The 22,649-nt window shown below is 40.9% G+C and overlaps 1 protein-coding gene across 3 annotated transcripts in view; it reads left to right on the top strand.

Annotated features, from left to right (window-relative positions):
- AJAP1 (adherens junctions associated protein 1) overlaps positions 1–19,749 on the top strand; it is a 102,433-nt gene extending 82,684 nt beyond the window's left edge. Inside the window, exons 3-6 of one of the 3 annotated variants that reach the window (XM_039508636.1) lie at positions 2,744–2,831; positions 7,828–8,070; positions 10,104–10,235; positions 19,289–19,749. In XM_039508636.1, coding sequence (XP_039364570.1) covers positions 2,744–2,831; positions 7,828–8,070; positions 10,104–10,176 — 404 coding nt within the window. In that variant the 3' untranslated portion in view covers positions 10,177–10,235; positions 19,289–19,749. Of the gene's footprint in view, positions 1–2,743; positions 2,832–7,827; positions 8,071–8,965; positions 9,188–10,103; positions 10,236–19,288 lie in introns of those variants that run through there. The other 2 variants (XM_039508637.1, XM_039508635.1) reach the window with 2 other exon arrangements.
- Positions 19,750–22,649: the final 2,900 nt, after the last annotated feature.

Consider the following 22,649-nt stretch of genomic DNA (forward strand, 5'->3'; position numbering starts at 1 on the left):
ATAAACAGGGAAGGGGTGGGGTGAATTTAAAGGGGAACTGAAGGCTTTGTATTTGATTAAAGGGTAAAGCAATAAATACAGGGCTAGATTGTGATGCGGACTATACAGAACAGAAGGGAATGAGAGCCCCTGTTTATTCCCTTCCTAGAGCAGGGAAGTAGAGAATGGTTGGAGAGGGGCAAGGAACAGGCAGAACCTTGGCTGCATCTGACACATGGCCAGCATGGGGGAGAAGGTAAAGGTTCTCTTATGGACAGTCTGTTCTGGAATAATTAGTGCGCTTCACACAAGGGGCTAGTCCGGCACGCCTATTCCGCAATAACCATGCCGATCAATTCCCACGTGTAGACAAGCCCTTCCTAACTAGTCAGTCCCCCTGCCTCTTTCACTACAGACCGTGAAACTCAGACTACGGGAAATTTTGCTTCGGAGTATTTCATTAATCCAACAGAGGATGCTTTGGGCTAGATCTGAAGCTGGGGTAAATTGTCATAGTAGTACGGTGACTTCAGCTGAAGCGGTGACAATGAGATGTGCCCATTGTATGAGATCTTCTTTCTGAATGTGGGATGTACTCCCAGGGAGCAGGTTGGGAATCCCTTGACACGGAGCTTCAAGACATGGAAACAATCAAACCAGTGGATTGTACACATACATACGTTTGCTGCTTTCAGTGCCACGCTTGCATTTATTTATTTATTACAAGTCTCATACACCAGGATAATATTCACTGGAGTCCTAACATCTGTTTGCGAAAGACAGCGTCCTTGGGCGGCAGCCAGCAAAATCATTTCATTGCAAAATTGCAACTGTAACACATGCACAAAGCCACAAACCTACTGTACACTGAGATGCTTTTGTTTTCAAACGACTCATTAGGAATGATGCACAAGCCAAAATTATACCCCGTGTAAGGTGAATTAGGAGAAAATGAGCCCATCTGACCTTCTAAGTGATAACACTTAGTACTGTAATTACTATCTATGGTTAATCCCATTCTCGCTACAAAGCTGTACCAAAGTTTCCTTCTTTCCTCCAGAGGGTATATGTCTTTATGTTTCTTCAGTTCTTCATGCCTAATTCAGGCTGACAAGGAACATAGTTGAGGGGATAGAAAATAAGAAGCCTGGTTTAAAGATTATTTTATATAATGCAAGACAGAAAATTAAGTTGCTGCTGTCTGATGGCAGCTTGCTGGCCCCGAGTGAAATGATTTGGGAGAGTGACTGAGTCTTGCTCTCGTTTTTAGGGGATAGGTGTCAGGAGCTAACGCTGCAGTGGGCACTCAGGAGATAGAATGGGGCTGCGTTTTCGCTCGGTCTGGCATGGCAAGGCTGAGGTATATTGTGTGGCCACTGTCCTTGCACTAGCAGTCTCTTGGGAGGGCTTTGATGCCCAAGGGGTCAGTCCAGCACTTTTCAGCTAAACCAACCTCATCAAAAGAAGGTTATTAAAAATCATTATTTATGCAAAATACTTGGGCCAGACTGTGATCCTCTGCTGTGGAGTCGCAGCTCATGCTGTGACTTCAGTAGGGCTGTTTCCCATTCCACAGCAATAAAGGTATCCCCATCTGGCCCTAAAGGACTGTGAGGAATGGGAAGAGGAGCTGGCAGGAGCAGGGAGAGAATTAATATCTCATGTTATCCCCCAAGGGTTGATACACGCAGCAAATTCTGAGACCTCAGAATTCTGAGACCTCAGGGTGACCTCAGTGGACGAAGCAGGCTTTACAGGGACAGGGTTATTTCTCAGTGTCACCCAACGGTTATTAGGGTTTTTTGGGGGGGAAGGCAGCAGCGATTGGTGGTGCGTGTAAATTTCATTCATATTCCCCGTCTAACTGAATTACATACTGTCATACTCCCATGCTGGTGTCAGGAAACACCCCTACAGCCTCCCTGTGATGTAGTTCATACCAGAGCCGGACTCAGGATCTCTAGAGGGTTTGAATCCCAGCCAGTCAGTTTCAATCAAATAAACTCTTTCATTCCCCATGAATTACAGAACCCCGCCCTGCGCGTTTATGAATGCGGTGCCAAGCCCAGGGCTTAGGCCACTCTGTCGTGCTGGAGCAGGGAGCAGGCAGTGGCACTCAGTTAGGGACAAGGGGGACAGCAGTGCGGGGGCTCCGAGCTGCTTGGGATACCACAGAGTGAGTCACAATCTCTTGAGCTGCTGGGAGCAGAGCGAGAGCAGCAGGGTCCTGGAGAAGCAACAGTAAAAATCCTGAAAGGGTGATTGGAGGAAAGGGAAGCCGAGGTCGTGGGAGCCTTGTAGCCCTAGGAGCCTGTTAGGAAAGACGGGGAAGCGGCAGTGCCAGGAGCCCCTGGAGTCTAAACGGCAGATAGGGCAGCATCTGGAGGGTTGCAGGGACCTTCCCTAGCAAGGTGACTGGTGGAAGGAGCAATGGGAAGCTGCTGTGCTTGCTAAGGGAGAGGTGGCCAGTGCAGACTCAGGTCCAAGCACACAGGGACACAGTGAGCTACAGAGCCACCATTTTGGGGTCCCCAGCCTGTACACCCTTCTCAGGCTTCGCACTCTTGTGTCATCCCCACAGAACCTGGGTGGAATTGTAGCCTTGTTGCTGGCTCTGCATCTGCTTCACCGAGCTTGGAAGTCTTGACTTGAGCAGAGCTTGAAGTTTTACCAAGTAATTCAACTGCAGTTTGGGTTTTTGCTCGTTATTATCCTGGATTCCTTTTGTTTCCTATCTCCACTCTCTGTTGATTTTTCTTCGCAGGTCTGGCAGTCCATCAGATCATCACAATCACAGTGTCCCTCATCATGGTCATAGCTGCTCTGATAACAACTCTTGTTTTAAAAAATTGGTAAGGACCATTGTAAATCTGCTTGGCCTGAGTGTTGGTGCTGGTGCTGGAGTGTGCGGAGGGGTAGACTGGGGATGAGGAGGGAGGGAAGGGATTCCTTTGAATTGCAAAGAATTAAAAAAAAATCAATAAATGCTCAGGTGTCATGGGAATGAGCCCCAGAGAGTTGCAGAAAAATTAAAAATATTTTGTTTAGGATGAGATTGTCAAAGAAGGGCCCTCAACTCTCTTTGAAGTCTGTCTTTTTATTTAGAACTTAGAATTTGGTATGATGCCCAACCTTGCACTATCAAGCCGTGTTTGCAAGAATGGAAAACAAACCAGCTGGTGCCCACCACATGGGTAGCTGGTGCCCACCACATGGGCACCTGAAAAAACACCCCCACCACTAATGTGTCAGCTAAGCACTGTGGTGAGAGAAAGAGAGGTGGCAGTCTATGACTACTGCTAGTCAGTGCACTCACACCCCCAGAGTCTTATATCAAAATGCAGGCTACACAACTGTATCTCATTTTAAGGCCCCTAAATCCGGGAAGTTTGCATATTGCCAGAGCTAAGTGATTCAGCTTCACTTCATAATACCCCTTGGACTTCACACTGGCAAAGTATGATATTGCACACTCTTAGTTCAGGTGCTCAACAGTGGCATCTTCTAGCGAGGTCAGAGTAATTTATTCTACTGCTCTGGGTTTCCCCACAAGGGTAATGCACCCTGCCCTGAATAGAATGACTTTATTGCTGAGTTACTGTCTGAACCTAAGCTATTCCTTTAAACACAAGACTGGCTCAGCATATAATAATTATATTTTCTGACCTTTTCTACAGCTCTAGGGACTGAATGCATCTTCTGAGCCTCTTGAATGCATCCAGTTTTACATTCACCATATCCCCTAGAGTGCCCATACGCTCCTCTAGCCTAATTTGCTCTCATTTATTCCTCAACATCAGCTATGCATATAGTAAAATAGGTTAGTTCTTAGCTTCAGGCATTCCTGCCTTTACCTATTTTCCAAGAGAAATTGTCCACTTTGAGGTCAGTTTTTCTGGATGTAATAATGCTATTGCACTCGTGGGTAATCTGAAAAAATGCAGCGTAACTCTGCTTCTCTCCTACACAGTTCTCGTTTACTGTAGTCTTTTCCCCCCCAGCAACTATATTGTCTAATAGCTTCAAAGCTTATCTGTCATATAGTGTAATTTCCTGCAGGTGATCCCAGTATTCTCCTCACGTGATTGGATAAAATAAGATATTGACACTAGAAATATATTGAAAAGTCTGATAATCAGGAATCCCCTTATTAAACAGGATTGAGAAGGCTCATCTTATGTCCTGTGTAGTTAGAATATACACCCCTTCTCCACTGAGATGTTTTTGAACACAAATCACAATTGGGTATTGTTAGAGTCTTTCAAAAATGAAACGGTTGAAAATGTTTGTAACGTTCTTAGAGGAAGTGTTTTTGTCAGCCCTGTAGCAGAGATATATACTTCCACATGCCATTAAAATATGTATTACAAGGCAAGAATTTCTCAAATCACTAGTGATTTTGGATGCCTCTGTTTCTAGGTGCCCAACGACTTCTTGAAGGGGACTGGTATTTCTTAGAGCTGGACAAATACTGCAAAACATTCTGGGAGAATATTTACTCAAATTCATAAATGAGTTTGCTTTGGACATGCGGGTGGCTCTCGTCTGCCCACTTTCTGCAATTCAGTTTTCCTGGCATGGATGCTCGTAGAAAGAGGATGTCAGAGTTTCATGTGCCAGCATTTGCAGAAAGCTAATTTTAAATTCACAACAGAAGTGCATATTAGACCTGGCCAACTTTTTTGGATGTCAAAATATAGATGAAAAAATAATCAAAATTTCACATTTTGATGACAAAACTGGGAAAAAGGAGGAGAATACATGAGATTTTTGCCCTCCTCCCCCTTTTTAACCAATTTAGCATCAGTTTAATTTTTAAACTATTATTCAAAAACTCATCAATATTTCAATGAAAAAAACCAGGAAAACATTCAACAAACATTTTTGCCATTTCCCCCCTCTCTTTCCTGACAAACTAGTGTGTTCTACACTCCTCAAAACAGAAAACTGAAACAATACTACATGATTTATGTGATCAATCTCAACTAATTAGCACAGGTCAAATAGCAAGACTTGGAGAGAACTGCTTGTGATCAGTCCCATGTGGGGAAAAAATCTGCCAAAACAAAACATTTTTGGATAATTTCAAATAACAGATAAAATATCAGGAAATCTCACTCAGAGATATTACGCAAGAGCAAAACAGAGCCCAAATCCTTGTGGCATTGTGATCTATTAATGAGCTCTAATCTTTGTCAAATTGTATTTTGAGTCCTTGTATATACCAAGGAACCAAGAGAGGCAATGGGGTGCAGTAACAAGAGTGGTAGGCAGGGAGATAAGATGTGAACCCCTTCACGCCAGAGACTGACTATGTGACCATGGGCAAGTCATGTAACCACGCTGTGACTCAGTTGTATGAAATGGGGTTAGTAGTTTACCCACTTTATAAACACGTCGAGATGAATGATTGCGCTATGCAGTGCAAAGTTTATATTATCTGTGTAAATTCGCAGTATGGGGAACTGCTTATCTTTAGCAGGTGTCTATTTCAGTTTGAGAAATCAATGGAAACTGTACAGATCACCATTATGGGCATTATGGATGGACGTCTGGATGTACACAAGGGGCCAAATCAATCACTGGTGTAAGTGGTCATAACTTTATTAACATCAGTGGAATTGCTCCTGCTTATGCAAGCCGTGAATCTAGGTTATAGAGTTAGTGGATGGGATTTTCAAAAGCCTCTAACATACACAGGTGTCTAATTCCCCTTGACTTTCAGTGGGGCTTGATTGCCTAATTTCCTCAGGCACTTTTGAAATTCCCACTTGATACTTATAGCTAGCATTTTCGAGCCTACATGAAAAAAGTCAGGATCTTAATAAATCCATATTTTACTAAATAAAGTGGCCTGATTTACCGCAGTGCTGAGCCATCTGATGTGCTGTTGAAGTCAATGCTCAGCAGTTTTGCACATTAAGTCATTTCTGTTCAGGATTGAGGCAACTAGCTTTAGCAACTAAGTTTGAAACTTTAGGCTTATTTAGAACAACATAAGAACAGCCAGACAGCATCAGACCAGGGGTCCATGTAGTCCAGGATTTTGGCTCCAACAGTGGCCAGTAGCAGATGGTTTGGATGAATGCCCATAATGGACAATTATGGAATAATGTGCTCTCGAGGGAAAGTTTCTTATTCACCTGCATCAGCTAGCTTGTTTTCTTATGGTCTGAAAGAAAAACAATATTATATCAAGCATAATATTCCCATTATCCATACAAATGCCTACACTCAAATTCTCTGTTAGTGTAAATCCATTGGAATGGAGTTATGCCAGCAAAGAATTTAGCCCCTAATCTTTTTCTGAATTCTACTAAGTTCTTTGCCTCAATTATATCTTTTGCAATGATGATATTTAAACCTTGGAAAGCCACGATGGTTGCTATCATAGGTATGGCATCACAAGTCTGAAAATGACCCCATGTCCTTTTTAAACTTCAGAACTATTTCTAACAATCCTGGGCTCTTTTGGAACTGGAAATACTTGCACCTATTCTTGGCTGGACTAGGGTGTGGGAGAGATCAGGGATGAAATCCTGATCTCAATCAAGTCAATCTGAGCTTTACCATTGACTTCAGTGGGGTCAGGATTTCACTCCAGGAGTGAAAAATACATGAGTGTTTCAACCACATCAGGCAGGATAGTTAAAAGGCTGGTGGTGAGATAAAGTCCCTCCAATGATTGTGCCAATGAAAAATACTGACACTAGCATGTGGGAGGCTAATTTTTCAGTATTTCTAACTCAGCCAAAACCAAAGAGGCTGTAAGTCTCACAAGAAGCTTTTTCTTAGGGGATAGGGAAAACAAAGGAGTTGAGCAAAGCACTCCAATGCTTATCCTGAAACGTTGACTTTAGAGGTTAGCCTACCTCTAGATGTAAATATTCCTGATCGGTCTTAAGGATCCCCTCTCCCTCTTTTCTCTCTAGCCCTTCCTCCCATTATTGTTATTTGTAATAACAAATGGCTGTACATCTTTCTTTTCTTTATCCTCATGCACCTTTGGGTGCCTGGGGTGTCCACCAGTTTCCACCATTTATTTTGATCTTGCGCTGGTCTGTTTAGGCTTCTAAGTATTGTGCTGATGGATTTGGCTTCTTTCACTATTGTTCTGCGTAAAGTTTCTCTAGGTCACCATCTTTGAATTGTATGACCGTACATATGGTTCTCCAAATTGTCCAGGGTATGTAATGTCTGTGTAGCAGGTGCCCTATTTTGTGCCTATATAGATCTTGAAATACAGTATGTTTCTAGAAGCCAGAATAACATCCCATGTCAAACTCCTGAGCTGTAGTAGGTGGAAGGGGCTGAAGTAGAGAATCTTCCCTGTAGACTAACACACCAATGAGTTGTCAGGTGTGATTACATGAGGCTTCAGAATCAATGACTGAACCAATGTATGTGATATCCAATGTATCTGTACATGTTCTCTGAGTCCCAGTGCTTCTCTCACAGACCAAGTTCCTGCCATTATTTGCCACAACAGCTTCAAGGACACAAAAGGGTTAAGTTGATTGTTCTTGTTTAAAATCTTTGTGCAAAGAAAGCTCTAACTTCCTGCAAATATGGCTGCACCACTTATCTCAGTAATTCTTCTGAGCATAAAAGGCTCACATTTAAAATTTAAATTTAAACATAAAAAATAAAATAAATAAAGGGAATTGATTGCTTGATTATGGCTGATCTTTCCAAAGTGCTTATGAATTATAATCTAATATTAAATAATGTATAATTAATGGCGGGTAATGTAAGTTCCTCTCAAGGGTCACAGTTGCATTTTGGGTTGTGTTTTTTTTCTTTTCTTTCTTTCTTTCTTTTCTTTCTTTAAAAAAATGTAACACCCAGTTGTGTGCAAAGTGGAAATACACGGCGGAACAGCCACCAACGCAAAATCAATCAGCAGGAGGAGAGTTGCCAGAACTTGACGGACTTCACTCCGGCCCGTGTGCCCAGTAACCTGGACATATTCACAGCCTACAATGAAACACTACAGTGCTCCCATGAGTGCGTCAGGACACCAATGCCAGTGTATACAGAAGAGATGTTACACTCGCCCGGTGATTATAAAACAACGTTCAATGGAAATAGGTAAGACAGGCATTGAGCAGTCTCTTACTCTACAATCTCTCATGCACATTTACATTTAGAGGATTCAAATTTATTTGGGGTTAAAAAAATCTCCTTAAGCTATTACACTCGAGTTATTATTTTGATATGTAACAGAAATTCCAATTAATAATCAATATCAACAAAATCCAGGTAGTGAAGGAAATTGACACCAGTGGATTCAAATGGTTCTTTAAGCCATGATGTGCATTTTCCTTCCCAGATTTAACAAGTCAGTTAGAAACATTTGCCAGTGCTGAGTCGGGTTTGGTTAGCACCATCTACTATGTAGAACCGGGAATACCAAACTTCTCCGTCTTCAAAATGAGGACAAATGATTACTCATGGCCTATGTAACCCATAGCCATAGGCCATCGATTATTTTTAATGCTTGTAAAATGGCAATTTTAAGTACTGCTTTTGTCCTTGCAATGCCAGCTAGGCTCACCTGGAACACATCTTGTTAAACTGTGCTGTTGTGTAGTACCACACATTTTTCAACTCCCCTCTGCCACTTCCAGCAAGGAAATTTACCTCAAATCTATCTTCCAGAATTTCTATGCTGCTTTTTTAAGTGGCATCTGGCAAACTATTCAGATTTAAGTGACAATGTGATTAACACAAGAATAGGCTGCATGAATCCATTTAGTCTGGTGTGAAATAATGATACATTAATAAGGGGGAGTTGACAGAATATGGAATTAAAGATTTGAACCATCCTTCTATATGTCTATTGTCTGTGTGGAAAGTGAGGCTGATTGGAGAACTTGGTAAGTTACCTTTACCCACAAAGAAACACTAAAAATGTTAGCCTTCTAGTAAAGGGTTAATTGCATGGGGTGCTGGGTATGTTGTTAGTTTTGTTTATGTTTTTTAGGAGGCGGATTTTCACTATTGATTGGTGCAGAGATTTTCCAGAATTGTCCCACACAGTAAATGTATGTTTGCTGTCAAAGCTAGAAAACGATTTATTGGAAGTGAAAAAATAATAATCCCACCTCCCCCAAAAAAAACCTTCTTCAAATGTATAACCATGTTGAACTCTAAGGGATATTTATTATAAAGTCCTTTATCCTAAGTGCATGAAGAGCAAAAATCTAAAAGCAAACAATTATAATAAACATATTTTTAAATATCTTTGTGTGTGTGTGCGTGGAATTTTGCTAGCTGTCATATTCTGGGATTTCCTCTGATCTTGGGAGGCAGAGAATTGGCAAGGATTTTCAAACCATTTCATTGAGTGTATGTATATGTTAATTCTCACATGAACCCCAGCCACCAATGCTGGGGCACAAAAGGGGGAGATTTTTGTTCTGTTTTCCTGTCCTGTCTCTGCATGGTGCTGATCACTGTCAGTGTCTATTGTTTGCGCTGCTATTAATGCCGTCCATTGGTATATGAGCATTGGTTGGAAAGGGTTCATTGCTTTTTTGTCTTAAGGTAATGCTTTGTTGGAATATATTGGCCTCCACACTTTTCTCTGAAGCCTGGTTCAGTCTGAGCAGTCACATTATAAGTCACTAATGATGGCAAAGTCATATATTCTCCCAGCAATAAACCAGCTGTCCCCCTTATGTACTGCATTTTTCCAGGTGACCAATCTCAATTTGTCATTGCAGTATCGGGACGACAATCATGCACTGTAGCTGGGAAAAACAGGAAAGTAGTTCAGGAGAAAAGGAGAGAGAAAAAAATACTTAAAAACCACGGAGATAGTGACTCATCTTTGGACTGTCTAAAATCCCCCAGATTTGCATCCTTAATTGGCTTAAGAGTTACTTTATTTCAATATTTTCCATTTCCACTGAAAACACATGGCATTAAATTTCATCTTCTTTGTACAACCCTCAATGGCAAAGGCCAATAAGCCCATTCAAAGCATTATTTTAGAGAATTTTTTTCTTCTTAAAAAAAAAAAAAAAAAGAAACGCTAATTTTGGCAGCAGGCCTGACGAGGCTTGCTTGTTGTGTGTTACGTACCAGCACGCGCAAGCCCATTTTTCTGCTCGCTGCAGACCCTCTTCTTCTGATCGGCATCTAATTCCTGTGGCCTTTGTGTCTGAGAAATGGTTTGAAATCTCCTGCTGACTGGCCGAAGTCTGTTTTACTTCCTGGGGGCAGGGCAGACGCCATGTGTCTATTTCCTGGTACGTACCACTCTTACACATTTTTTTTCCAACCACTCCACCTCACATAACTATGAACATTTCTGTGCATAGCGAGGTCTCTTTCACCATTGTATTCCCTGTGTGACGCTTACCAGCTAGCTGATTCTTTTTTTAAACATTTGACTTGACCTAGGTGTCCCCTGCAGGGGATGGTAAATGTCTTCTAAGATAAAAGGGGGACTTGGTACCAAAATGGCTTTTCCATTTGGTGAATTAGAGGTGGGCGTGAACTGGAACTCAAGACCCATTCACCCCTGGATTTCCTGGAGTGATGGCCTCTCACTCTTAGCTCCCCCAGATCAGAGCACACTGAACCTTTTAGAAGTTCACCTCTGGATCCAGACTTTGAGTCGCAGGCGGGAACATCTCTAGAACTGGTTTGCTTTCAGCAAATGTTGTGAACATTAGTGCTATTAAATGGCCTCCTTTTGTGATTAACCTTTTTGTTGCATGATGGAATTCCAGAGACTGCACATGTTCTATGCATAGTCCGTCGATAATCTAGAGCTGAAATGGCTGGGATTCTGGAATAAGTAACCTTTTCGTGCTTCCACTGCAACAGTAGCGACAAACCCCTTCTTTACCTTGCAGGAAACCATGTCCGCCATCACTTAGTCTGTCTGGGGAGTCTTCAGAGCTTGGGGGCTGATACTCCCAAACTAGTATAAAAAACATTGTTTTGCAGATCTCTCCCTCTCTCTTTTTTTTGTTGTTGTTTTTTTTAGCTTGTGCCATTTCCTCCTCCCTTTCTTTCTTTGGAAGGTGGCATTGCAGATAGCAGTGGGAGGAAAAGCAATTAGGATTAACTATGTGGCATTTTACTGTAGGGCAGCACTGCCCGTTTGAGCCATGCGCTCAGGCAAATTAATTGGTCAGTTCCAAATCCCTGCTGTAATGAATCACATATTCACTCTAAATGAAATTTCCAACCTTCCCTAACTGTGACTTACTTGAAATAACCTTTTTAACATGATGCTCAGTTTTTGAACACAGAAATATAATTAGATTAGAATGGAAAGAGAATAAAAAGTTAATAGTCTCTGCTGTGGCTTGGTATGGTTTTGTCTGGGCAGGCAAGGTGAAATGTGCACCTAACTAAGTGCACTGATTAGGACGGGATATACCAGATGGCAAATATTTTATCAAGATTCGCATCGGAGTCTTTCTTCTTTGTCTGCAATGCTATAATTATCACGCTGATTAAAGCTGCAAATGACACTCCTTTTGTAATTGAAAATGAACATGGCAACCAAGAACCTGGTATATGGCTGGAGGAGTTTCATTTTTGTTGTGGTAAAATCTCTGTACCAATCAGAGCCAGACGGATGCAGGGCTTTTCCATTACATTAGAAAGATAATATGATAAACACACTACACCTTGTAAGCTATCACACCCCCCCTGACATGGCTGGGGCTCAGGTCAGTAATGGAGAAAAGTTCTTTCCCCACATGTACAGAAATTCCTTTCCAGGAAGTGTAGGAGGTAAATGTCAACAGGCCAAGCCCCTGCTTCATTAATGAGGGGGATGTGAGTTGAATTATAAAGCTCCAAATCCCAGGATGCAGCGATGCCCCAAGCACCTTATTTTCTAAAGCAGATGTTAGCTCATGCTGCAGAATATTTCTGAAGGTGCACAGAGAGCATTGGGGACTGCAAATGGATTAACCAGGATGGGTTTGACCTCTAGGTCAATTTTGCTGTGTTTAATACTCAAAGCAAGGATGGTTTAGTTCCATGTCCCTTTTTATCCAACCCTCCAAATTCAGTGGGGATAGCAAGAGTCTACAGTTCTGGACTCTCGTCTCTTTTTTAAAAAAACATTTCAATAGCGTCGTGACGATTTAATGCCACACAACATGTAGGCTAGAGACCCTGCCCCATGTGTGCCGCCACTGGGCTCTGTGGGGCTACTCTCAAACACAAGGTTCTGCAAAATTGGGACCTTAGCTGGACCAAACTGAATACTTTAAGGTTCACACGTCACTACCTAGGACAAAGTGTCCTTAGAACAAGGATTGGCTACATTGGCTATATTTGATTGGCTATCTTGAGATATTTAACTTGGGAATTATTACTTGTCATTGTACTGTGCTGTCACTGGACTGACCCTTCAAAATGCAATGAGAAAATGCTGCAGATGTGAATATCTTCTTGGCTGGAATTGATAATACCAGCAAAGCAGCCTGAAGCTGAGTAAGTCGACTTTAACCAGCTGCATCTCAGGAGAGTTGGAAAGACTTGCTAGAGAGAGCAAAACCATTTATATACGGGGGTTGGATCCTGCATTCCTTTTCCCAGAGCATTTAAACCTCTTTCACTGAGAGTTTGGGGTGTGTAAGAAATGCAGGATTGGACTGGCTGTAGCGTGACCCAGGCCACCCACAGGGCATTGTTCACCATCCAGTGGTGAAAGTCACCCTAAATTATAGTTTAATTTATGGAATAATATAAATTATATCAGACTGAACATTTCTAGTACCTTTCCTCAGAGGAACTCAAAGTATTTTACAAGTGTTAATTAATTACACCTCACAGCACTCTTGATTAGTAGTTATTATCCCAATTCACAGATTTGGAAACTGAGGCACAGAGAGGGTATGTGGCTAGAGAGGGAAATGGTGAAGAGCCAAGAAGAGAACATGTGGGTGGGTCTGCACAGAGCTTTTGTAAATTAACTGAAATCAGGTGAAACAACTAGTTCCGACTGAAAGTTGAAAGCAGATATTGAATACTAAAAAGACCACCAGCAGTGAAAAATTGTGAGCAACTCAGAGGCTAAAATATGTTCTCCTTAAACATTAGCTGAATGTGAATAAATTAGGACAATGAATAGTAATTGTGATCTGCTCACAGGGGATTTGCAAACCAAAAAGTTTGAAATTTGATGAATAGTTCATCCAGTTCCAATTACAAACCTGGAACGCAGGCCAAGTTTGTGACCTTCTGAGGTTTGCTACTTTAGGAGGAATTTCTGGGGACCCTGGAACAGACTACAATTTCCAGTGGACATCTTGAAAATGACAGAGATTTTACATGGGTTTGACCTGGAACCAGACAAAACTTGGCTGATTTGACTGAATTTCATTTTGATTCTTGGCCTTTCTTCAAAACTGAAATTCAGAGTATCTCAGAGATAGAAACTGAATGGTATTGCACAGACTCCTGTGAATCAAAATTTGGTGTTTCACCTGGTTCCTGTCCTGAATTCTGGCTTCCTGCTGTGTTTGACTAACCAACATGGAATGAGATCATATAAAATTCTATAAGGCACATCAATTGCTGGCCTAGTCTGCACACAGGAGCCCTTCAGAATGCAATATAAATATTACATACAGATTACAGTGCATTAATTAAATAACATTTGTACAGAGTTATGTAAGTGTTAAGCATTATTATTATATAAATGACTATTGGGGATTCTAAAATGCTAGCAGTATCGTAGGGCTGAAACTCTCCCAGCTTTCACACAGAGTAGGTAGAAGTCGCAGCACTTTACAGTAATTCTCTGCTTTGAAAACTGCAGCCTGCTGCTGTGATGCCCTCATTCTGCCTAACAACAGTACATTTTTGTATTAATATTAACAGACAATGAGTCATCATAAAATATCCAGGCTTGTCTTATGAAGAATAATAGCATTGCGTATACAGACCTGTTACAAGAGATTAAGTATTCTAAAGAATCCAGTTAATTAAGACTTCAGTGCTTTCCACGGGTGAAAGCTGATATTTCTGTAGTCCCCTTCCAGCAAGAGACCTGAACAGATTGCATTAAAAAACATCAAACAAATTACAGACTACCTGTTTTTTCTAGTTACAGATAAAAAATGAGGAAGGTGCAAAGGATAATTTGGGCTCCCAACTCCCTAAGAACAAGTTTTTGATAGTCTTTGACTTTCTCTTGTAGGAGATATTTTGCACTTGGGCAACCAGGGCACAGAGAGAACACAGGGCGGAACAAATGTACTGTGCCAGCAACGTGCTGTTTGGCTCCAGTCCTGCAAGGCGCAGAGCACTCAGGCTGTGCTGAACAGAACAGCATGGCTCAGGTGCTTAAAGTTAAACCTATGCTTAAATGCTTTGCTGGATCATGGCAAGCTGTTCAGCACCTTGCATGCTGAAACCCTTATTGACCAAGGACATCTACCAGTAGCTTGTGGTCTTAAACTAAAGAACAAGCGAGCTTAAATTGGAAGCGTTTAAAAAAACAACCAGACAGTCATCTTCTTCTAAGAGTAATAGCACTTTCAGAGTCCCAAGGAAAGGTCATTGAGAAACCATTGGGAAGTCATCCCCACTGCATGACAAATCAGTTTCTAACACTCAGGTAGAGATCTAAGTCAGTTCTACACCAGAAGCTTTTGTCAGCGCAGCACTATCAGTGATTTGTGGGGACATTTTGATACCAGCAATAGCCCTAGTATAAACACAGTTATACCAGCAAAAAATTGCTTTTGCTGGTATAGATTATTTTGCTCAGGGTACCAGTGTAAATTATGCCAGCAAAAGCAGTAGGTTAGACGCAGTTATACCAGTGTAAAAACATAAGGATAGCCACACTGGGTCAGACCAGTGGTCCATGTGGCCCACGATCCTGTCTTCTGACAGTGGCTGTTCCCAGATACTTCAGAGGGAATGAACAGAACAGGGCAATTTATTGAGTGACCCTGTCATCCAGTCCCAGCTTCTGGCACTCAGAGGTTTAGGGACACCCAGAGCATGGGGTTGTGTCCTTGACTGTCTTGGCTAATTGCCATTGATGGACCTATCCTCCATGAATTTATCTAATTCTTATTGAACCAGTTATACTTTTGGCCTTCACAACATCCCCTGGCATCAAGTTCCACAGGTTGTCTGTGCATTGTGTGAGGAAGTATTTCCCTATGTTTGTTTTAAAGCTACTGCCTATTAATTTCATTGGGTGACGCCTGGTTCTTATGTTATGTGAAGGGGTAAACAACACTTCCCTATTCACTTTCTCCACACCAGTCATGATTTTATAGACCTCTATCATATCCCCCTTTAGTTGTCTCTTTTCTAAACAGAACAGTCTCAGTCTTTTTAATCTCTCCTCCTATGGAAGCTGTTCCATCCACCTAATCATTTTTGTTGCCCTTCTCTGTACTTTTTCCAATTCTAATATATCTTTTTTGGTAGGGGGTGACCAGAAGTGCATGTGGTATTCAAGGTGTGGGTGCACCAGGGATTTATATTACGGCACTACGATATTTACTGTCTTATCGATCCCTTTCCTAATGAGTCCTAAAATGGTGTTAGTTTTTTTTAACTGCTGCTGGACATTGAACAGATGTTTTCAGAGAGCTATCAGCGATGACTCCAAGATCTTTCTGGAGCGGTAACGGCTAATTTAGACCCCATCGTTTTATATGTATGGTTGGGATGATGTTTTCCAATGTGCATCACTTTGCATTTATCAACATTGAATTTCATCTGCCATTTTGTTGCCCAGTCACCCAGTTTTATGAGATCCCTTTGTAACTTTGGACTTCACTATCTTGAGTAATTTTGTATCATCTGTAATCTTTGTCACTGCTGCTTTTTCCAGATCATTTGTAAATATGTTGAACAGCACTGGTCCCAGGACAGATACTTGGGGGCCCTGCTGTTTACCTTTTCCCACTGTGCTGTAAAAGTGCTTTTTCAGGTATAGCTTATTTTACTCAGGGAACCGGTGTAAGCCACACTGGCAAAAGCCTTGTTTTGCTGGTCTAAGTTGCATCTGCACTAGGAGAGCTTGCTGGGATAGCTTATAATAGTATAGCTATACATTAAACCTTTCCTAGTATGGACAAGTCCTTCTCCTGCAGAACTGAGATGTGGCAACCTGATCCAAAGCTTATTGAAATCAACAGGAGTATTTCCATAGAGTTCAGTCATCCCCAGGGCTTGATGGACATACATGGGAAGCAAACAAGTCTGAGCTATTGAAGTCCTCAACTTGTAGTTTAAAGACTTCAAGGTGCAGAGAATCCTCCAGCAAGTGACCCATTCCTCATGCTGCAGAGGAAGGTGAAGCCCCCCGCCAATCTGCCCTGGAGAAAAATTCCTTCCCGACCCCAAATGGGTATCTGGCTGGTGAGCATGTGGGTTTGTTACAGGAGTGGGTGGGTGAGATTCTGTGGCCTGCGTTGTGCAGGAGGTCAGACTAGAAGATCATAATGGTCCCTTCTGACCTTAAAGTCTATGAGTCAAAGAAAGACAAGTCTTGCAGTGAAAGTACTAGACTGGCCTCCCAGAAACCTGGGTTCAAGTCCCAGCCCTATCACAGGTGCCTAGTGTGATCTTACAGAAGTCTCTGTTTGCCTCAGTTCTCCCTTATTAAATAGTCGTGATGATGATACATCCTTTGTCTAGCTTGTCTGTTTAGGATGTAAGCTCTATGGGGATAGGGATTGTCTCTTACAATGATTTTGTTTAGCATCCAGCACAATGCTCAGACCTCTATATGCTACAATAATTAATAAGAAGGAAGGTGTTTGAGGACTTGTTCCTCTCCATTCACCTTAGTCAGAGTAATCATTACAGAGGAAAGACCCTTTTGATTTAATAAGATGCTTATCTAAAAGACAATAACTATCAATTAATTGTGAAGATTTAATTAATGTTTAATAACTAAATGAGATATGTATCTCTTACATGGCAGTTAAGCCTCTATAAATATATTTTAATTATGATGTAATATTTATTTAACATACAATCTTGTCTTCTTAAATCTAAATTAAATGCATATTTGAAGCATTTAAAGTGTTATGAAAATTTCACTCACGCACACACACATGCACTCATTACATGTCATGTTTGCACACATATGCACTCTCAATTACATGCAAAAATTACATATGCACATGCCCCACAGACTATACGAAGAGGTATGCATACATCATGTCTACACATACACATACATAGGTAGTCACCTCATGCATGGAGAAGCACAAATCATATATTCACACATAGACATAAATAACAGCCCACACATATATGTGCATATATGCAAAACCACACATGAATACCGTATATATTCAGCACATACATGCACATCCAAACTCTAACATGCTCATTATTAGAAGCAACAATTTCCATATAGAAGATTTAAAGAATATTATGTTGTGAGCGAGCTGTAAGAAAAGGACAAAAATAAACAGCTAAAGAGAAATTTCAGTGGGATCTCTATTGTTTGTGTTTAACCAATTTTCTATGGATTCCTTTAGGGCATTTAAACTTTAGAAAATCGCGTTAGTGCTCATCTTCTTTGCATCTGCCAAGCCACTCAATATGCTGCTTAGTCTGAATGTGAAAAGGTCTAGAATTCAAGGATGATCAGAAATAAATTATATTTCGGAAAACATATTTACGAGATAAAACTGTAAAATAAGAGCAGCTAAGCAGCTAAGTCATTCCCACTGTTCTTGAGAAGCATCTCTACCAGCACGATTGTTGGAAAGCTGCAGCCTGATGCAAAAGGCTTTCCCCCAAAACACACGCAAGTTTTAGGTGAGCCGTACAAATCTGAAGCTTTTCAAGAGATGTTTAAGTAGATAAGCCAATCTGAAATGCTTATTTAAAAACAATGATTGTGCTGTATCAGTCTCATAACAGAAATATGCAATACTGCTGCTAGGGATGTGTGACCATTAACAAGGTTTGAAGAGCCAGGAATTCTCTGGGTAGAACAGTCTGGGTACATGCCAAGCCACAGAGGACCTAGTTATGTGTCCCTGGTTCTAGCTGCAGTTTTGCCCCTGTACCTGGTACCCTCAATAGTCAATGACTATGGCCCCCTAAGTCGTTGTTCATCAGTTGAGTACAGTTGGTGCAGAAGCATTTTGCCCACATTCCCTCTAACCAGGCCCCTCCTGGCAGGGAGTGCAGAATTAAGTGAGAGTTAAGAGCTGGCTGCCCGGGAGATTCAGCTGCTTTGCAGATCCTTTGGACCAGAAGAGAAGTGCAAAAGGGCTGGTTTGCCGTTGAGAGGCTGGCCCCAAAGTCTGGGGGTATTTTAAGAACATTATCCCAACTTCTTGGTTTTGTAAAGTTGGGTTGGAAAGCACATGGCAATATGCATCCCTATTGAGACCTTCCAGTGTTTACTGCTTCTGGTGCGACTAGCAAAACTATCAGAAAAGATTTTTCTTAAGGTGTTTTAATAGTCGGGTAATTGCTGCTGCATGGTGGCTCTCCATCAAACATCAGGGCTTTGGGTCCCCCATTTTGGTAAAGGTCCCCAGGCTCCAGGAAAGCAGCAGAATTTGCTAGCTACTGGCCAGCAGGCTTAGTCTATCCATTTACATCAAGCTGACTGTGTGGTTGTGTATTTACAATATGGATTTTTCTGCTCAGCAAGCTCGACTAAATGAGGAGCACCTGGTGCTCTTCCTCTTGTTACCCTGCAACCCTTCCCCATAACTGTGGGCTTTTGTAGCTTTCCAGCCAACCGGTAAGATACTAATGGACTCAGTTTACTCATACAGTAATGAGTCTAGCAGCCAAGTTACTTTGTCCTTCACAGGAGGAGTCTAGTATGAATGAAACTGGAAAGTGAGTTAATACTCTGCAGTGTATGCAGAGAAAAGCTACCGCAGGCAAACAAATGAAGTGGCATACATTTTGGATGCAACAGTTTTAACAGACACAGGAGCTCAGCATGTCATTTCTGTGTGATGTTTAGTGATTCATTGTGTAGTAAGACTAAATGTCCCAGTCTGGGCGATAGAATCTATCCCTAACATCATTCTTTGACTATGAACTATTACCATTGGGACACTTACCAATTACCATTTTCATTTGTATCCATAAATCTTATTGTGGTACTAAGTTTCATGAAAGATGAAAGCATCCAGTGTCTTAAGAGGATAAATATTAATAATGATGGTTTTAATATAGGGAAAAGAGCTAGCCAAGTAGTCATGAAAACATGCGTGACTGAGACATTACCAAAAGAAAACCCAACCCAAATATACTCTGGCTAAATTTACCCATTATAATTTAATCTTTATTTTCTTTTCATCCTTAACAGGATTCCATTGGTGAACCTGTAAAAAAAATGGGTTACCTATACCTACTATTTCTGTTTACCAGTAGGAGACTCAAACAGCAGCACTCTATGTGCCAAATATATTTTTATAAAATGAACACACCTGTAGGAAACTGCATTTTCAAAGCGCGCATTTATGGGAGAAGAGAAAAAAATGTGCAAGCAAAGAAGCCTATGAAGAAAGAGGAAGTTAAGACGAAATAAAGGAAAAGGACTGAACATCTGGAGTTTGGGATATGGACTCTGATTCTGAACCTGTGCCAATAATACCATTATGTGCCATGTACTGATCTGAAAGACTTCACAAGAAGCTGGAGCTAAGTGAATTACACATAGAAATATTAGAGAAAACCGGGGTGGGGACTTCTGATAGAGTCAGTATTTCTGGTTAATATACATATATACATATAGATATAAATATATATATATATACACAAACACACACACACACAAACACAAACACTTTTTGTACTGTAGCAATTTTTGAAAATCTTAAATATTCATTTTTTAAAAATTGTGTCATGGGTTACAAATCTGATTTCTTTAACATTCTTAGTGTGAACTAAATAAACTGATGTTTTCTACTTTGGCAGCTTGCCTTTAAAACATATATATATATATACACACACACACATTATATATATATGAAATAAATTTCCAGTAGGGAACAAATTATTTGCCAGGCCCAATAAATAATTGATTATAGAGGATTCCCTGAGAAGGTACTGAAACTCTGTTAAAGTGACAGTTCTCTTATCCATTGTAGAGTTGCCAGAGTGCTAGCAAGACCCATAAGGGATTTTGTTAGACCTAAAGAAGAAACGTATGGCAATGTTCATGTATATAATCAGTTGGTTCTGACAGTTCTCAAAAGAAAGAGAACGGTGAATAGTATTTGGGGCTGTTTTGAAACAAAAGCAGAATTGAGATGTGTTTTGAATATAGTTAAAGTATAGATGCTGCTGGGCCAAATTCACAAAGTACATTCTAGTTATTGTGAAATTTAAAAAAAATCCCCAAATTTAAACCATACAGGCAAGTAATCAGTAGAAGAGCCCATGAGCACGGCCCTTCAGATACTTTCAGCTCTTAGCCCAGAATTCAAGTAACAGCATTGCTATGAAATAGCAAGGAGCTACAAGAGCATTCTGTGTTTGGAGGGTAAATTTAAAACCAGACTTCATTTCAAATGGCCCCAGCTGATACTAATTAAGTGGCATGGCTTCTGCTCCATGTAAACCATTGTGCCCTGGCCAAGATTGTCAAAAATTACCTCATGCTATTTTCTTTGTGGTAAAATCAACAGAGACAAATTCCCCCCTTCCATTCCTCAACCCCAGTCACTAGACATTGCAGCTGTAAAGACACCAAAGTGATCAGCTCTCCATAGTACTTTCTAGTTTATGATAAGACATATGAGGCTGAGAAGATGGACTGGACTGGACTGCTGAAAATCTAAAAGCAGAGTCTGAATGCAGCATCAGCACCTGTATCCATTCATTAAACAGTAAATACTGAAGAAGCTTCACAGAAATGAACAGTTGAAACCAGCAGCAAGGGTTACTCTCACTTTAAACCAGGTTTAGGTGTTATAGTGGTTGCCCAGGGAAATTGAGCGGAGAACTTTTTTTACCTTTTGGATTAATGTATCAAGAAGGAGCATAGAAGAAAACCCTGAAAACAACTCTTAAGTTTCCTCCATTTTATAGTGCCCTGACCCCTATTTGTATATTTATGGTGTTATATCTAGGGGCTGGCCAGGGACAAGTTTTAAACATTACTCAGTTTGTGGGGAAATGTAGGAGAAGCTTCCACTGTTGACAGTGTTGTATTTCGCTCATATCAGTCTCATCTTATCATGGCAAATTATGAATCACCATATTACACAAAGCCACTGCATTGATGATGGGTGAAGTAGCATTTTACAGTCCTTGTTCCCTGGTGGAGCTGCGGAGTACTTCCCAAAACAGGCGTGCAAATATTCAGTCTGATTTTTAAATGCATTCACGGTGGCTGTGGCTCTGGGTATGCCTCTTCGGTGTTTGCTTCCTGTGAACTTGCGACTGCTGGTGTTTTGTTGCCATAAAGTGAATTTCTAAGTCAGACATGAGTGCTCTTGGAGACTGAATTTCAGATTTCTGTGTGTGATTATTCATGCCAGAAAAGCCTCCACTCTCATCTTATCAGAGAAGAAAAACTATTGTGTGTGACTCCTTTGGTCAACAACTACCCAACATTGGACCTGATCCAAAGCCCACTGAAGTCAGTGGTGTCCTTCTATTGACTTCCTTGGTCTTAGATTATGTTTGTAGCATGAATAGCAAATGCTGATAAAGAACTACACAGCCAGTAAAAAAGACCTCAAATTATTTTATATAATGAATAAAACTGAATGAATGTATCAGTCTGCTCACAGGGATTCCGCCAGCAGAAAAGGTAAAGGCAAATTTCTTGCGATAAATTATGCTTTTGTTTAATCAGCTCCAGTCTCTTACTTTCTAATAACGTATCACATGATCCTTTTAGTGTCCATTCTCGGGATATTCTTTTTTGCTAAGGGTAATAAACTATTTTGAACATGTTGACCTATGCACTAAAATTTGCTGTTTTAACCTTTGCAGTAGGATTGGGGTTCTGATAATTGGCAGTAGTGTAGCAGGCGGGGACATGCTGGATAGCTAGATCAAACCCAAAGTTAAGTTTTGGCTGTCATCTTTAAATGCGAGGCGTGGGAACAGCTCCACCCCACTTACAGCTGCTGATATCTATCCAGGGATTGCTTCTACAGATTGGCAGGTGTCCCGTTGAGTGCACACCTTGACAAATAACTGGTGACTCTTCAAGATAGACTTTAGAAAACAGTTTTCAAAGGCTCCTCCTATCTTTAAAATCTGCCCCCCTCCCATGCCTGAAAGAGGGCATCCCCCATTTCACAAATGACTTATCAAACTCCCAAGGCTTGTAGCTAAATTTTTTAGATAGTGGCATCTGAATCATTTTAGCTGAAGCATCCGCCACAAATCGTTAATATGACCTGACTTGTCTAAAATACCAAACTCTGCTCTAGTGATTCTGATGTAAACCTGGAGTAACCAATGAAATAAATGTCAGTGGAGTTACTGTACATCAAGGTAACTGAGAGCAGCTTTTTTAACCCAAAGCCCCTAAATCCCCTTTCTAAATTGCTCTCTCAACATTGGGATTATCCAGAGCTACATCTATATTTAGACATTAGGTACTAGACTCAATTTCTGTATTACATTCAACATTTAATTATTTTAGAAGAGAGTGAAAACACTCCTCATATCTAGGCAATGGTGCACATTGCATCCGTGAAACATTG

The sequence above is a fragment of the Mauremys reevesii genome, linkage group 21, assembly GCF_016161935.1.
Source record: "Mauremys reevesii isolate NIE-2019 linkage group 21, ASM1616193v1, whole genome shotgun sequence".
In the NCBI taxonomy this organism is placed as follows: Eukaryota; Metazoa; Chordata; order Testudines; family Geoemydidae; genus Mauremys; species Mauremys reevesii.